The sequence below is a fragment of the Engraulis encrasicolus genome, chromosome 5 (genome assembly GCF_034702125.1).
Source record: "Engraulis encrasicolus isolate BLACKSEA-1 chromosome 5, IST_EnEncr_1.0, whole genome shotgun sequence".
Taxonomy (NCBI): Eukaryota; Metazoa; Chordata; class Actinopteri; order Clupeiformes; family Engraulidae; genus Engraulis; species Engraulis encrasicolus.
This window is the reverse complement of record NC_085861.1, coordinates 44,869,745-44,882,398: the sequence shown is the minus strand read 5'-3', so window position 1 is coordinate 44,882,398 and position 12,654 is coordinate 44,869,745. Positions and strand designations below refer to the sequence as shown.

At 44.9% G+C, this 12,654-nt stretch overlaps 1 protein-coding gene across 1 annotated transcript in view; it reads right to left on the bottom strand.

Annotated features, from left to right (window-relative positions):
- fam189b (family with sequence similarity 189 member B) overlaps positions 1 to 11,108 on the bottom strand; it is a 19,646-nt gene extending 8,538 nt beyond the window's left edge. The window contains exons 1-6 of the mRNA XM_063198267.1: positions 10,896 to 11,108; positions 6,471 to 6,527; positions 3,174 to 3,281; positions 2,667 to 2,783; positions 1,714 to 1,821; positions 640 to 800 (exon numbers count right to left, since the gene is read on the bottom strand). Coding sequence (XP_063054337.1) covers positions 640 to 800; positions 1,714 to 1,821; positions 2,667 to 2,783; positions 3,174 to 3,281; positions 6,471 to 6,527; positions 10,896 to 11,108 — 764 coding nt within the window. The remainder of the gene's footprint in view (positions 1 to 639; positions 801 to 1,713; positions 1,822 to 2,666; positions 2,784 to 3,173; positions 3,282 to 6,470; positions 6,528 to 10,895) is intronic.
- Between the last annotated feature and the right edge of the window lie 1,546 nt (positions 11,109 to 12,654).

Here is a 12,654-nt window from a genome sequence, read left to right as displayed (position 1 = left end):
CAGAGAGCATGAAGGGCAACGCAAATAATCCATCAGAATCCATTATATAGAACCCCCCTGGAGCACAGGGAGAGAAGGGCAGAAAGGCCAGCAGGGTCTCAGCTGATCCACTGACAGAAGCCAGGGGCAGGCCAAGGCTCTAGCATAGTGTTTCTCAATGGGGGCGGTACAGCCCCCAAGGGGGCGTTGGGAAGCCCTAGGGGGGGCGTTGAGAAGGATACAGTGAGAGGTGGTGGTGCTTAGTTGTCATTGGGGGCATTCATCCATTTATTTTTTGTAATATTAAGGGGGGACGTTGGCAGGCTTATGATGAAGTCAAGGGAGCATTGGGAGGCTTGGGATGAGGTCCAGGGGGTGTTTGATCAAAAGAGGTTGAGAACCACTGCTCTAGCACCAGGAGAGCCAGGGGCCAGGGGCCAGGGGCCAGGGCTCTATACTTCTGGGACCCTTTACATTATTTTATTACATAACACTTACCGGGTACTTTTAGCCAAAGTGGCTATTTAGATGCAGGGTATTGGTTACAGGAATGCTAGGGCACTTCATAGGCAAGCATGTGGGTGATCAGCTACAATATTCTCACTGGTAGGGAATTTGAACCTCTCTAACCTCTCTAACCATTAGAGTATTGGTGTCTACCTCTGGGCATCTGTCTCTGAGCTGCAGGTGTACTCCGGTGGGTAGTATGGGGGCGGGGGGATGGGCGGGACAAACTCCTCAAAGTCCGCCATGTTGGTCAGGAAGGCGTCCTGCGGAGTGGTGCATTCTGGGTTGACGGAGCGTGAGCGGTGAGGAGCCAGCTGAGAAAGAAAGAAAGAAGGAAAGATAGAAAGAAAGAAAGACCAAAAGAAAAGAATGAAGAGGAAGAGGAGGAGAAAGAGAATGAGGGAGATGTTTAGAGAGGGAATGAGAAGGAGTGAAGAGAAAAAAAACTAGAAATGCACTCAGAGAGTGCAGACCTTCGCCAAGGAAGCTGTTTGATAGAACATTAACCCCTTAGCGCAGAGCCTATGTTATAACCTTCCTGTCACCAAAATTGTAATGGCTGTCTTAATCTGTTACTTAAGGGTCTTGGTACTGTCATAGCAATGTTGTTATGATGTAGTTGAGTATTTTCAGCAAAATAGTGAATAGGCCCGCCGGCGACCCCATCTGCAGTAAGAGGCTACACTATGTTACATCCTAATTATTTCAAGTCTTCCTGCTTTGTTTTTGTTGAGTTAGAAGAGTGAGGTGAAAAATCTTAAAAAAAAACAAAAAATCCTGGATCCGGATTGTGAATCGGATCACCACCAAAATTGAATCATGTGTTCTATTTGTCATTTCCAACAACTCTTATCCTACTGACAGACAGACAAACGAACAAACAGACAAACAGACAGACAGACAGACAAACCAATGCGACCGAAAACATTACCTCCTTGGCGGAGGCAATAGAGAAAACATACATCTTTCTTAGTTTTGGATTTCATGTCTGTAATTTCATTCAATTTCCAATATAAGATTTTGCCTATGCATGTGTCTGCTCTTGTCTGCTCTTTTCAAAGGATTTGTCATCATGATGATCAGAATGATACCCAAGATTAGGTATAAGACTCTCTGTAACGTCTGTGCTTGCGTGCGTGCGTGCATGCGTGCGTGTGTGCGTGCGTGCATGCGTGCGTGTGTGCGTGCGTGCGTGCGCGCGTGCGCGCGTGCGTGCGTGGTACACACCAGATGTAGCAGGTCTAGGGAGAAGATGTGTATACTGCAGGTGACTGTGGACAGTGTGCAGATGATGGTGGAGAGAATACTCAGACCACAGGCACTGAATAGCAGGTCCTACAGAGAGAGAGAGAGAGAGAGAGAGAGAGAGAGAGAGAGAGAGAGAGAGAGAGAGAGACAGAGACAGAGACAGAGAGACAGAGAGAGAGAGAGAGAGAGAGAGAGAGAGAGAGAGAGAGAGAGAGAGAGAGAGAGAGAGACAGAGACAGAGAAACAGAGAGACAGAGGGACAGAGAGACAGAGAAGGGTAGAGGAGAGAAGGAGTAGGGTAGGGGAGAGAAGGAGAGAGAGAGGGAGGGAGAAGAGGGGTGGGGTGTCAGGTAGATGCAGACAATATTCTACAAACCCATTCTTTCTGTACAGAAATCATCATAAAAATCAACTGAACAGATGTTAAAAGAAAAATAATTAATTACAAACATTGTCATCAATTGTCAGCTATCGTGTGGTTAATTGGCAAAAAATAAACCATTCCATGGTGTACAAAGCAAGGCAGCCCTTGGGCAGAATAGCAGTATCATTTGCATGCAGTCTCTGACATGCCTGTCGTTTACAAAGAGAACAGACTACAGACAGGAGGATTGATATACTCCATTAATATTTTTTCATTCTTCAAATTTACACAAAGGAAAATGTACACTGGGTCCTTTTTCATTCATCCCCCCTACCCACTTCCCATAACCTGCATAACCTCTCTCTCTCTCTCATTCACTCACTCACTCACTCGCACTGTTTCTCTCTCTTTCTCTCTCTCTCTCTCTCTCTCTCTCTCTCTCTCTCTCTCTCTCTCGTTCTCTCTCGTTCTCTCTCTCTCACACACAGACAGACAGACAGACAGACAGACAGACAGACAGACAGACACACACACACACACACACACACACACACACACACACACACACCTTGAGTTGGTGTCGCACAGAGTTGCAATCTGTATGCAGGTAGAGCACCAGGGTCTCGTCCTCTGTCAGGGAGCATATGTCCTTTGGATCACAGCAGACACACAGACCGTTCTCCACCTGTGCAAGGACACACCAGCGGCAGACAGACAGAGCCATGTGTGAGTGGGCGGGCGAGCAAAAACAGACAGCTAATATGAGGACAGATGAAACACCTGTTTAGTACCCAATACGACATGATGCAATATGATGCAATTTAGTACAATGGTGATAATGATTCAACGGCATATTATATGATATGACAATGCCCAACATAATATGATACAACAAGAGAAGAGAAGAGAAGAGAAGAGAAGAGAAGAGAAGAGAAGAGAAGAGAAGAGAAGAGAAGAGAAGAGACGAGACGAGAATAGAGGAGACGAGAGGAGACGAGAGAAGAGAAGAGAAGAGAAGAGAAGAGAAGAGAAGAGAAGAGAAGAGAAGAGAAGAGAAGAGAAGAGAAGAGTTTACCTGACAGGCGGGGAGGGACTTGACCATCTGAGCGTTTTGACAGGAGAGCATGGAGCCAGCTAAACTCAGGATCACACACACCGCCGACAGCAGCATGAACAGAGAGACCTACATACATAGAAAAGAATAGAACACATTTCATTGCCACTCTTCAAATGCACAATTTACACTGTGCTGTACGCATTCATAATGGAATTCAAAACAGCTCACAACAGTGCAGGCAGTTAAGAGATCTCCAACACAGAGGGATATTTACTGAAGGTATGCAGCAAATAAGCAGGCATGCAGCAAATAAATACACGCATGCAGCAAATAAATAAGTGTGCCTGACACAATATGTATCACTCATGCTCTCAGTAAAAGTAGCCTCTTTCTGCAAATGGGCCTGTCTATCGGGCCTATTCACTCTTTGCTGAAAAGACTCAACTACATCATACAAATATTTCTACGGCAAAGCAGAGAGTCTAGAGTAACCAATTAAGACTTGGTCATTACCGCTTTCCATTTTGGTGACAACTATTATAACAGAGGCTCTGCGCTAAGGGCTTACAAACAGCAGTTGATTTTCATTGATGTAGCTTTTGTGCTATGTTGGTCAAGTGAATGGAAGGTTACTTGTACAGCACATTTCATACACAAAAGCAGTGCAAAATACGTAACAACTAGAAATGCACCCAGAGTGTGCAGACCTCCGCCAAGGTAGTTCAGTTTGTTTCTAGATACATAGGATATTTGTGTCACAATATGGTGCCATTAATGCAGGTTATACATACCATTAGTGTGTTCAGAGAATTAAACAGGCAAGTTGTAACCAAATCATATCTGTCTTTTTTATAATTACCATGTCCTTGATTAACTGTGGTCTGTTTAGTTCACCTGTGATTCCTATTGGCAAAGTGCTTGGTCATGCTATATTGTGAACTTAGGCCTATACTGTGTGCACTGTGCCATAATACACTCATTGAAGGTGAGAGGTTGCTACATATTGGCCACATTGTTATAAACATTTTGATTATTACATGCCTTTATTACCATTTCAAATTTCACAGCCATATTAACTCACACTTTAAAGACCAGTTAAGTGGAATTAGCCTACAGCACGTCATTGTTATTAATAGGCTCTACTGTGCACGTGTGCGTTGATTTGTTTGAGTTTTGTTTTGTCTGACTTTTAATCGCTATAAAGAAGGGAAAGTTGAGAAGTTACTGTCAACTTAAACAACCACAGAACTGCTGGGCCTATTTTTTGCCTACGAGGAAGGCATCCTCCATGAGCCGCTGCGGTCTTGGCGATTTCCTTCCCGAATGCGGCCCGCATTCCTCATTGCATGGAAACCGTTAATCTGTCCACGGGCATCATGCTGTCGGGCTTTCTGGTCCCTGTCCATCTCGGAAACAACTTGGGGTTAACAGACTTAAAATGTAGCGAAGGGGGTGTAATGAATTTAACCCAGCATTGTGAACTTACACAAATTCCATATTTTGGCAACGGTAGCCTAATTAATTCGACAGGGTTGACAGTCCATCTCGCAACAGCATTGTGAACTTACACTTCACACATACAGCTCCAGGCCACTTTATTAGAATAGCATGAAAAAGTTGATTTATTTCCATAATTCCATCAATAATGTTAAACTGTCATGGATTGTAGATGCATGGCCCAGTTGTTTAACTATTCCAATCATTCAAGTTTTTCTTTTTACATAATTTGGCCTTCCAGCTCAAAAAACCCATGAATTGGGAAATTCGCATTATTAGAATATTGTAATAAAATCACAATTTTCTTCATCAAAATTCGTTTCACATCAGTGCACATCAAATCAGTTGAAATTTGGTACTTTCTACATAACATGCAATGGTCAATACTTGGTTAGGACTCTCTCTGTCTTAATAACGGCCATGATGCGTTTAACATTGAAGTCAATGGCAGAAACAGTGCATGGGAGTAATGAAGGCCAGATATCCTTGATGCTTTGCTGTCAGCTGTTCTTGTTTGTTGACCTGGTGTCCCACACTTCACTCTTCAATATACCCGTAGATACCCATGCTACGTTTTGGTGTTAACTCACCAGTTTAATTCTAACTCACCAGAAATAAAACCCCATTCATTTTCAATGGGGTTTCATTTCTGGTGATTTAGAATTAAACCGGTGAGTTAGCGACAAAACGTGGCATGGAAATCTACAGGGTATATTGAAGAGTGAAGTGTGGGACACCAGGTCAGCTATACAAAAACAGCTGACGGCAAAGCATCAAGGATATCTGGCCTTCCATTACTCCCATGCACTGTTTCTGCCATTGACTTCAATGTTAAACGCATCATGGCCGTTATTATTAATAATATTAAGACAGAGAGAGTCCTAACCAAGTATTGAACATTGCTTGCTGTGTAGAAAGTACCACATTTCAACTGATTTGATGTGCACTGACGTGAAACAAACTTTGATGAAGAAAATTGTGATTTTATTACAATATTCTAATGATGCGAATTCCCCAATTCATGTTTTTTTTGAGCTGGAAGACCAAAATGTGTAAAAATAAACAATTTAATGATTGGAATAGTTAAAACACTGGGCCATGAATCTATAATCCATGACAGTTTAACATTATTGATGGAATTATGGAAATAAATCAACTTTTTCATAGCCTGATAAACCAGACTAAATGTGGATGTCTAATTTAGTCTGGCCTCGATGCATAATACATCCGAAGATTGTTGATGAGAACAAACTTCCCTCAAAACCCTGCCCGCTTTGATTCAAAACACATGTTTGCGTTGTAATTGGTTTGCCAGATTCATGGCATTCTGGCTTCATTGAATCATTATGCGAGGCCAGACCCACCCGTAGACAAAACATTTTGCCGTCCAGCGGGTGGCGCTGGTTCACCAGGCTAACTTTTTCATGCTATTCTAATAAAGTGGCCTGGAGCTGTATTTTTGGCAGTGGTGATTAATTTGAAAGGATTGTTTTTTTTTAACTTCAACAACGGGCCTATAGGCTGCCTGCTGATGAGCAAGTTTTTGGGTGAAATGCGCTTGGGTATTGCTTCGCTAATTACTTCGACATCATTGCGAACCTAAACGATCTGTGGGGTCGTTGTCCATCTCGCAACAGCATTGTGAACTTTTGCCAATATGTCATATCAATGTTATGATGTAGTTGAGCATTTTCAGCAAATAGTGAATAGGCCCGCCGGCGACCCCATCTGCAGTAAGATGCTACCCAAAACCATATAACCAATAAAAATAAGCGTGAACTACTGTAGATAAAAAACCTGTAACATCTGATGACATACCACTAAAGTCAGAGGTTTTCTCCAGGACACCACCCCAGCCACTCCGGATGCCACCACCTGGACATGGGGACAAATATCGGTGAGGTAGATCACACTGGCAAACACACACATTAGGGGTGTAAATCACAGCCTCCATGACGATGCGATTCAATATCGATATCTTATTATTAGATGCGATGCGATACGATTTGATACTTAAAGGACCAGTTCAGTCAATTTCAACATGCAGTTGTAATGCTCACACTACCCTGGACTTATCAGTACCTGAGGCTTTTTTTTTCTTCTTCGGCCTTTTCCGAGATCTTGGTCATTGTAATGGCGGCAGCGCTTTGTTTACATTTCAAAAAAACATTTTTATTTATTCCCAAAAACATCCGAAAGGTTATACAACATCAGCAGACAACTAGCAAACAGCGGAACCTTTTGGAATAATATTTGGAGTAGGCCTATGTTAATTAAAAAAAAATGTAAACAAACCCTGCCCCCATTAGAATAGCTCATATCTCGGAAAGGGCTTAGCCAAAAAATGTGGCATCACCGGGCACTGACAAGTTAAGGGTAGCGTGAGCAATACAACAGCATATTGAAATTAACTGAACTGGTCCTTTTAGAATGCATGATACGATACAATACAATTCGATTCTACTTTTTTCCATTTACTTTTCCACTTCTATTATGTTATGGAGCTAGGGCATTGGGCAGGGGCTAGCGATTCGATTATTTTCGATACTTAAGAATGCCCCACGATACAATGCGATTCGATTCAATCGTCAGATTATATCGCGACGTATCGATACATTTCGATTATTAGTTACACCCCTAACACACATCCTCACCAATACATCTTTGAGGGGCTCTCCTGTCGACTTCCATTCATATTAACCCTAACAATAGCTAAAGAATGCAACACTGTGCCCACACCAAAAGAATCCCTAACCACAAAGTAGGATTTTCTCCATGTACATTTACATTGTGCACCCCATAATGGTTGTTAGGTGTACACACACACACACACACCCACACACCCATGCACACACGCACACACACACCCAGGTCCACACACACACACACACACACAGGCACACACAAACACACACACACACACTGGTACACATGTTCACACTTAAGCACACATACATGCACATGAACGCACACGTGCACACACAAAAACACACACAAGCATACACGCACTCAGGCCAGTAAAAGAAAACAAAAAAAACAGACAGTCCTGTCCAATGAGACTCAATGGGAAGCAGTGAAATAATATTTGGGCCATTTTGCTGGCAAGAGGAAGCCGCTGCTGAAATGGAGAGGGCAATACAAGTCTAGTAACCTACTCCCAACAGTTTGCCTGTCACACAGCCAGCCAATACTCTGGAAATGGGGCGACAGTGTCCAAGGTGCACCCAGACCCACTGAATACTACTGATGATACCAGTGCTATCCAGACATACTGCAACACTTAAGACGTGTTCAGCCCAAGCCGTGCCAGTGCTCGTTCCCACACCTAATCTCGAATCGGCTGGCGTGTGCGCGCCACAAGTATGAGCGTTCAGGAACCGGAATATTGGTTTGAGATGCGACCCTAAGCATACTTGTTTTTTTTATCTGCAAACTGTGACAACAACGTGCAAGTCAGCGGGTTCATCCAGGTAACACACAGTCACTGTCACATACAGAAATGTTCAGAGCCCAGTATGATTGCGGGTGGCTCACAGGTAAGCACTTAAGTTCTGAACGTAATTGGTGCGGGAATGGGTACCAGTGCCACCCTGATCGAACTGAAAACAGTATCAATGAATGCTCCATTGAGATCTTACATAAGCTCTATTGTCATACTGTATAAGGATGAGGTTTTTTTTACACATCTTTTCAAAGTAGTGGATGTTCACATTGTAGGAGAGGGCTGGGGTGGAACACGCTATGCATCCTCCAATAAATGGGCTCACTGTCCAATGGTTTGGAACAAATTATCAAGCCCTACTCTTTCCTGACACTTCTTCACTGTCTTATCAATTAAAGGTTTAAAAAGAACACAAATGAAAACCGTCACTATATACAGCTGTCTACATAGAACTGTAATGCTATTCCTAAAATGTAGGTATATTTTTCCTTCCAAAATAGGGTGTTAACCATATATAACAGCCTATACTACATTTCATGGTTAACTACGCTTTAACTGTGATGAATATACCATATTTAGATCCATGTGTATATAAAAAGGTGACTTCTTGGGGCCAACAGAGCAGTAAAGGGCCCTCAAGCGCTGACAAAACCTAATTTACAGAAGTGGCAATACACAGCATCCAATGGGAAGTTGTGAATTGTTGGCTTGGGGCCCCAGTGGACTCCATCACCTCTCCACTGAACAAACCTCATTCTGTGACCGAACTCACTCCCTTGCTGTGACACAGCAGTTTACTGGTGGGCCTTGCGATTGCAAAGACAATTCTCCGTGAAACTTTGTGAGATTTCATCACATGTACTGTATACAGGAAGAATCCAATAATCTGTCAGTGGTCTAGTAAACTATGGAGACTTGATAAATCCATTCTCACAAAAAGATAAACAGTCCTTGGGAATTTTGGAGTCTCCATTGCAAAGAAGTGTTTTCACTGTATTTGTTTTATCACACAATGAAGTTGGCTATTAGGGCTTAGTGCAATAAGATCTGTAGAATGTATACCTCTTTTCAATGTGACCACTGCCTTGATGATTTGGGGCAATTTCGAGAGATGGCGATGCCAGTTCAGTTATGTCTATGTAAAAAAGTGTGATTGAGTCAGTAAGGCCCCATGTATAGGAGGCCATACTAACAGTCAAATGTATGTAGATATATGGTGCGGTGTGGTCCACTGGAGCTTATTGTACATAGGGCCCACAATTTGCTGCTACGTCCCCGCACCCTACATATCACTCTCTCACTTTCACATCTATCACACTGACACTCCAGAGTTAAGCTGCCTCCCTGCCACCTCTCCTTCATGGGCAGTCATGGGTAAGCAGTTAGGGTGTCAGACTTGTATTTCAAAGGTTACCGGTTCGACTCCTGATCCACCAAGTTGGGGGGGGTAATTAACCAGTGCTCTCCCCAATCCTCTTCCATGACTGAGGTACCCGGAGCATGGTACCGTCCCGCCACACTGCTCCCTTTGAGTGCCACTGGGGGTTGCCCCTTGCAGGGTGAGGCATACATGCAATTATGTTGTGTGCAGTGAGCACTGTGTGCTGTGGAGTGCTGTGTCACAATGGCGATGGGCGTTGGAGTTTCCCAGGTGGGCTCTCACTTCACCTGTCTCCCTGCTTCCTCTCCTGCCTGGCTGACCCTTGCCCTCTCCCTGTACATCTTATGGTCCTATTTGGTCAAACAGTACCTCTAGCCACATGACTCATTATTGCATGGTCTTAAGAGAGGCCCCGCTCACATACAGTTGCACGCACGCACGCACGCACACACGCACGCACGCACGCACGCACGCACGCACGCACGCACGCACACACACACACACACACACACACACACACACACACACACACACACACACACACAGTACTTACATACTTTACATCACGTTACGTCTGTCACAAGCAACAGGCAATTCTGTCCCCTCTTTCTCCATTTACCAAACACAGCTTGGAATCAAACCTCATGTAAACACAAGTACATTTACAAGAACACAGGACAAGGTCGGTCCTTGCCGGGCGTGATGTGTCCTTATGTCTCTGTGTGTGTGTGTGCCATGTCTCTTCCTCTTTCGCTGCTTGGCTCTGTGGAGGCACTACACAATCAATCTGCTCTTTTATTGCGCAAGTATCCCAGGAGAGGTTGACAGGGAGATGTGTAACAGCTGGAAATTTATGGGAAGCGCATTGGTCCTTCGAGGAGCAGTTAACGGATGATGTGCACACCTTAATGATGGATGGGTGTGCATGTGCCCTCTCCTTCTACCGCGGGCGGGCATCCATGCAGAGTTGGGCTTTCATTTAAATGCCTGATGGGGTTTGGTGACAGCACTGTTGAAGGCACGTTTACAGACTCACCAATATGCTAGGGATTTAAAGCCAAGGTAAGGCGTTTATTTTTTTTCACACTCCCTCTATGCTTACCTGAGCAACTTCATGTCTTATAACTTGTGAGTGACATACAGTATCTCCATGCACTGGTAAAGTCATGCTTTCGTGATGTTCAAAAGTGCACTGTTCTCCATTAGGCTACAGTATTTTTATGTCTTTCCAAGAACTGATTTGGGCACTAACACAGCAGCCAAACTGTTCCCATTCTGATTATATCCAGATCAAAACTCTTTTTAAGATCTCATCTCACGAACATTACACGTGTATAAACATCATTTCACATTTTTCTCCAATCTGCTTGTTGCAGATCACAAACCTAAACAAACAACATGCAAAGAGAGTGTTACTTACGAAGAAGCCGGCCCAGAAGGGACAAGACTGGCGCACCCGGGGGGAGGAGGTGAACGCCAAGCTGGTGAAGCTGAACGCCAGGACCATGGCACCCAGACCGAGATGACACAGGCCCAGGTAGAGGAGCAGCCGGGCGCTCCCACGCCGACCCCCGGATAAAGCCCGGGACCCCGACACTGACACCACGCTGCTAGACTCCGACGGTGATGGCATGTTTTGACTGGGGCCCAGAGCGCACACCGGAAGGGGGTGTTGAAACGATCAAGGAACGGAGAGGACACGCGTTTGGGCAGGGAGAGTTTGATACGCTGTTACAGCCTACCTCAAATGTTTTCCATGCAAATGCAATGCAATGTCCCGTTAAATATTTTAATAAGCATAAATACACAGCGGGGTGCTGGCGGACGGAATGTCATTCCGCGTCAGTGTATAACTTGGAAAGCCGTTTCAGAGAACTGAACCGATGCCCAAGCTGCAGCAGAAGAGAAAGCAGTCTCTTCGCGTCAGTACGACTTCAGCACTTTAGATACTGTCGACCTTCTCAGCACACTCTTGTCTTTAAATCCAAAAACACACCAAACCTGCGCTATGACATGTGTGTTGTTTTTTCATCAGCAGGTGAACACTGGATGTCTACATCGTCCTGCCACGGCCCTGCGTCGTCCATCACCTCCTTCCCCGCTCCTGCTGTCAGGTGGAGCGGCATTGCGGTAACGGGAGCCTTCAGCAGGCCGTGCCTTTCAGATTGCCTCCGCTTTCAGCGGACAGCCAGCCCTGCCAGGGCCTGCCAACGGAGACCACATGCAGTCCGATGTTTCACAAAGGGTATATCACGGAAACTTGACATTTATCCCTCCCGAATGGATAGGGACAGAGAATTGGCGCAAGGCTCCCCACTCTCCACAATCCAGTGTCCTCCGAGAGTAAGGTGCAGAATCGCCAAGGTCCTGTTTGACAAGCGCTAACGGATTAAGGGCACAAGCAGAGCAGAGCATCCGATAGGCAAATTGAGAGATGCTAAAACACACACCTACACAAAGCAAGCTCTGACTATAAAAGATACCGCATCGCAAGTGGCAGTTTGGTTACTAATCCAGTTCAGTGGTGGTCTTTTTTTGGAAACGCGATTTAAAATATGACGGGTCCCGTTTCCTTCGGGGGCGTTCCACGATGATCCGTGCTGATGCCCCCTCTCCTCCCTGCAGTCACGCGGACCCCCGTCCTGTCCGTAAAGATCCCGGACATATGCCTCACTGCGTCGTTGACTACGTCATCATCGACAGACTGGAGCATCACGCTTTGCCCCCGGTATCAGTTAACTGGCTAATCAGTCATATAGTCATCAGCACAGACACTAGCCTACATAAACACAGCCCACAGACCTTTACATTCACATAAGCAGCGTGTTAACTGAACGTGGTGGAGTTCAGTGAACGAGGCTACTTTTTTAGGGCTCATATGATGAATTCAAAAGTCCAACCGTTTGACTGGCACCAATTGGTTATCAACAAAACATTAATAGCGAGAAGCCCACACACGGGTGCTTCTCTGCCGCAGAGTCCGTGGGCAAGCGCGAGGGGGTGCTGATGCTGCTGATGTTGCACGGGAGTGCCGGTTACCTAGCAACGAGCTCTCGTGGACCGTGGTGGTCCAATCAGAGTTTATTTTACTGTAACAACGCTGAGTTGGTATAATTTAAGCTCAATCAATCTGTTTCCTCTTGCATATGAATATGTAGACCGTAGACTCCAGCATAGCA